The sequence below is a fragment of the Brassica oleracea genome, chromosome C3 (assembly GCF_000695525.1).
Source record: "Brassica oleracea var. oleracea cultivar TO1000 chromosome C3, BOL, whole genome shotgun sequence".
Taxonomy (NCBI): domain Eukaryota; kingdom Viridiplantae; phylum Streptophyta; class Magnoliopsida; order Brassicales; family Brassicaceae; genus Brassica; species Brassica oleracea.
The window spans coordinates 30,835,239-30,840,772 of NC_027750.1; the positions used below are offsets into that span (position 1 = coordinate 30,835,239).

General features: G+C 39.7%; 1 protein-coding gene across 1 annotated transcript in view; it reads left to right on the plus strand.

Moving 5' to 3' along the window:
- The window catches only part of LOC106330361, an 8,490-nt gene extending 4,650 nt beyond the window's left edge, over positions 1-3,840 (plus strand). Inside the window, exons 2-3 of the mRNA XM_013768838.1 lie at positions 1,321-2,050; positions 2,316-3,840. Coding sequence (XP_013624292.1) covers positions 1,321-2,050; positions 2,316-3,840 — 2,255 coding nt within the window. The remainder of the gene's footprint in view (positions 1-1,320; positions 2,051-2,315) is intronic.
- Positions 3,841-5,534: the final 1,694 nt, after the last annotated feature.

The following is a 5,534-nucleotide window of genomic DNA, read 5'->3' on the forward strand; positions in this document are numbered from 1 at the left end:
AATTAAATGGTCGGTTTTAATTAATGTTTTGGTCTATTTGATGCGTTTTGGTGTTCTTAAGTGTAATATGCAGGTTACTAGATAGCTTGAAAGAAAAGAACGCATTCGGGATTTATCAGAAGCAAGATGGACCGAACAATGGACCGAATGAAGTATTGATCGCACAGAGCCACAGATCGACCGATCCGGACAACGTGGATCGACCGATCCCACGCCTTCATGCCCTAGATCGACCGATCCGGTCCATGTGGATCGGCCGATCCCATGCTCTACGGGCTCCACACGCACAAACGAGCTTTTCACTCCTTTTTACCCACTCCCCTCAATAAGGGACGAAAGAAGGGGACTTTTGGGACTCAGAAAAGATTGGAGACGACCAAGAAGGAGATTTACAAGTTCTTGAGAGAGATTTGAGAGTTTTGTAACTTGTTTTGTGTGATTTGTGAAGATTTGTAAAGGAGTTCATCTGAAAACCATTTGGAGAAGATCTTCTGAACCTTTACTCTGTTTTAATACAATCTTATCATGTTTTCTTCATCAAAATCGTTTTGTTCTTGCTTAGTTATGTGTGAGTAGTCATCTAGTTGGGTTTAGGGGTTCTCATAGGGGATTTCTTGATGTTTTGATTCATAAAACGTGTGTAGACTAAGGGATTACGTTTTGGTTCTTCATCTAATGGATTTCTTACTGCTTGAACTGAATTGATCACTTAGTTCATGATATTAGATTGTTTGATGCACCGAAAGTGATTGTTTGAACTTCCGAAAATACTTTAGATGAGCAAAGTGTCCTTAACCCTCGGAAGTTGATGTTATTGCGCTTTGTGAACATATTGAACCTGTTCTTAATGCTTGTTTAGAAATTGAAACTCAGCGGAAGTTAGTGTGGAGATTTCTATAACATAGAGAATTAGCGCTACGGAAGTAGGTTAATTCTAATATCGTGTTTGAGTTCTAGACGGTTCTTAATATATCCCTGTGTCTTCCATTAATTGTATCTTGATTAAAAAGAAATCCCTGAGAATTCCCAATGCCCAACGTTTGTTTTAAAATAGTTTTCAAATCGTTTAAATAATCTTTTTACATGCTTGTTTATGCTTTGTGACACCTAAGAAAATTAGATAAAAATCATCAAAAATATATCTTGATTCGCTGTAGCTATTAACTTGTCTGCAACTCTACGTGTGATCATCGGTCCCTGTGGATTCGATCCCGCATTACTACTGCGTACTTTACTGTGCACTTGCAGTTAGATAATCGGGTTAAAACTCGAGACATCAACAAACCAAACGTGTCTGACCTATTGTTTACTACAAAACAGTTGTCTACACCATCGAGTTCCAGAAAAGAGGCTTACCACACGCTCATATACTTCTATGGCTTGAAGGGGACTTCAGAAATCCCACTGCTTTTGATATTGACAGAATCATTTCAGCAGAGCTCCCTGACAAAGAAAAAGATCTTGAGACCTTTGGTTTAGTGGAACAAGACATGATACACGGTCCCTGTGGGAAAGATAGCAAAACATCCCCCTGCATGGAGAATGGTGTCTGCACAAAGAAATTCCCACGCAGCTATGTTACACACACTCAGGTTAATGACTCGGGCTATATTTTATACAGGAGGCGTCAGACAGAACAGTTTGTTAACAAGGGAACCATCAAGCTTGATAATAAATTTGTTGTTCCCCACAATCTACAGATCCTGAAAAAATACAAAGCCCATGTCAATGTTGAATGGTGCAACAAATCAAGTGCCATCAAATACCTGTTCAAGTACATTACAAAGGGCGTTGATAGAGCATGCTTCAAGCTCCAGAAAACCGGGGATCAGTCTTCTCAGTCGGAGTCCACAAAAAAAGAAACGCCAAAGAATGAGATAAACGATTACGTCGAAGGTAGATACCTCTCAGCGTGTGAATCAATGTGGAGAATATTTATGTTTGATATCCACCACAACGTCCCAGCCGTCCAGAAGATGCCAGTCCACCTTCCTGGGGAACATCTAGCCGTGTTTGAAGAGGGTGAGGACCTTGAGAACGTAGAGAGTAGGTACCTACATGGAAGGACTATGTTAACAGAATGGTTTGAAATGAACACTATGAAGAAGTTAGGAGGCTGCGATACATTGAGATGCTAACTATGTTTGTCTGGGAGAATTCAAACAATATTTATACTAAACACAAGCAAAGAGGGACCATTGAAGGCTTGTAAACATTAACCCAGCAGCTGGTGATAAATATTACCTTCACATCTTGGTCAGCGTAGTACGAGGCGCAACAAGCTATGACTATTTAAAAACAGTGGGTGATATCAGATACGACACCTTTCAAGAAGCATGTTATGCAAGAGGGTTGCTCGGAACAGACAAGGACTGGCACGACTCAATGACGGAAGCAGCTCAATTCTCAACACCAAGCTCTCTTTGCTACATGTTTGTACTAATTCTCGTCTTCTGTCAAGTATCAGAACCACAGAAACTTTGGGATCATTCTTGGGAAGATATGGCAGAAGATGTCCTTAGGCAGCAGAGACGGTTACTCAAGTTCCCAGACCTCAAACTAACACCAAACGAACTCCAGCAGTACACACTTCTAGAAATAGAGAGAATGCTACATAACTTTGAGAAGTCTTTGACTGAGTTCACGGGAAAGCCACTGCCAGAAAAAGCTGTTATGGACGAGATGAAAACCAGAGCTATGGCGAGGCAGAACCAGTTTGACATAGCTGAGGAAACCATTATCCACCAGAACCTGTTTTCAACACTCAACAATCAACAGCTCGCAGTGTATGAGGCCGTTATGAAGTCCGTCAACGAGAAACAAGGCAAGCTCTTTTTTCTATATGGAGCAGGAGGTACAGGGAAAACCTTCATATACAGAGCAATCATTGCAGCATTAAGATCAAGCAGTAAAAGAGTAATTCCCGTTGCATCTTCTGCCATTGCCGCGCTTCTCTTGCCAGGTGGTCGCACAGCACATTCAAGGTTCAATATCCCTTTGAAGCTGTATGAAGACACTTTCTGTGAGGTCAAAGCTGGTACATTACTCGCCAACTTCCTCAGCGAAACAGATCTCATTATCTGGGATGAAGCTCCTAAGGCTCACCGTCATAGTCTTGAGGCAGTTGATCGAACTTTCAGAGATATTTTATCCGGAACAGATACAACAGCTTCAACAAAACCGTTTGGTGGAAAAACGGTCCTTTTAGGTGGTGATTTCCGTCAAATTTTGCCCGTCATTCAACAAGGAACAAGACAAGAGACAGTTAATGCAGCTCTGAATCGTTCCCAGCTCTGGAAACACTGCAAAATTTTCCTCCTCAGCCAAAATATGCGCGTCCAAGCGGAAGAGAAGGATTTTGCAGACTGGATTCTACAGGTCGGTGATGGCATAGCAGCAAAAGAACCTCAGATGCAGTCAACCTGTGACACACCAGAAGATCAAATATTCATAGACGACAGAATCCTTCTGCCCGTAACTTCCAATCCTTTAGAGACACTATGTTCTTCTGCGTTTCCTGATTTTGCAAATGACTACAAAGACTTCAGCAAACTGAGAGAGACAGCCATCTTAACCCCCAGAAATGTCACGGTCGATGAGATAAACAACTTCTTGGTCTCTAAAGTCCCTGGAGAAGAGAAGGAATACTTAAGTGCAGAAAGCTTTGCAGAAGATGAGAAAGATTCAGAGGAGTTAAATACAACATACCCAGTTGAATATCTGAACGCAATGGAATTCCCGGGTCTACCTGCTCATAAACTACGCCTGAAAGTGGGTGTTCCTGTCATGCTCATACGGAATCTGAACCAAAAGGCTATTACGAGATGGGGGAAAAGGTGATTAAAACCGAGATGCTTACATCAACAACCAAGAGGGATCCAATTCTGCTACCACGGATCATACTGTCACCACCAGAATCCAACCATCCATTCACCTTGAAGCGGCACCAGTTCCCGATTCGGGTATGTTATGCAATGACAATAAATAAAAGTCAAGGACAGACTTTGTCAAACGTCTCCCTATACTTGCCAAAACCAGTATTCAGTCATGGTCAGCTATACGTCGCACTGTCAAGAGTAACAACCCCCAAAGGCCTCAAGATTTTAGACATGAATATGAATGGAGAGGGGAGTAAAACAGTGGCAAATATCGTTTATAGAGAGGCTTACAATGGTCTCCCAACATCAACAGGTATGTTTACTCCCACCTCCAGCTATGCGTCTGAACAATTAGTTTAATACAAAACCAAGCAAATTAACAAACGAAACCTCATATGATAAAACATAAAAAAACTGATTCAGTTTAATTTTAACCAATAAAAGTAGAAAACAACCCAATTAACAAATTGGATCTTCTCTGTTGCAGATTATGACGACGAGGAAGAATCCGAGGAGCATTGACAATGGAATGATGCGGACACGGCCTACACTGATGTAAGTTAACTCCTCTTCAATGACGCCCTAGAACAATCATCCTCCTCCAAACTCACAAAGCATAACTCTAATCAGGCCACGAATCGCAGAGACGTGAAGCTTTGCCGACGTCGGAGAAAACAAAGAAACGACTTTACCAGTATCAAAACAAATTTTAGAGTCAAGGCCCACCACAATTGAGCCAAACATTTAAAACCCTCTACTACTTTTTAATTGTTTTCAAACATTCAGACAAAACAGTTTAATTTTATGATTTTCTAGGTCGAATATTTTTTAGATTTAAAAAATGTTCTTATACATTCAAATATTTAAGAAACCTACAAAAAAATTTCCACAAGTCGAGTGGACCCATAAAATAAATAGCTAGAAGTAAAACTGTCTCAAAAAAAAAGGTCCAATTATCCTTTCTTTTATTTTTCACCAAAACTTAATTTTCAGAATAATTAAATTTTGGGAAAACAAATTTTGACCGTTCTATTTTTGTCAAAATAATATTTCTGCTACAAACATTATTTATATTAGAACATTTTAAGATATGAACTTATAAATGATAATCTCATGAACCGTTATATCCAATAGCAAAACTATATGGATTAAGCATAGTCCTCATAAACAGTAACATTCGAAAAAAAAAACAAAAAACAGTAAATTAATAACAAACCATCAATTTTAATATTTACCGGCCATAAGTAAATGAACCATAGAAACAAACGTAAAGGGTTAAGGAAAACAAACCACATATTATACATCTATAAAAACATATCTACCTCACCAAAAGCTTCGACAGAAAACACGACCATGAATACACGACCATGAATAACGAACCACTTCTTTCTCATCGACTATCACACCAAACAAGATCTTCAAAAGCACCTTCCACCACGACAGGATGTCAAACTCCATATCCGGTAAGAGTTTTGGGTTCTCAACTGCTTTCTTCAAGTAAATAACAACAATGTACCCGGCCCCGCGTGTGCGCGGGGACTATGAACCTAGTCTAACATAAGGAATAAGATTTTCCAAATCTTAAATTGCGCAATCTGTTAATGGAACCGTATTTAGTTTAAATAAATTTCTAATCGTCTTTTTTTTTTCCTTTTT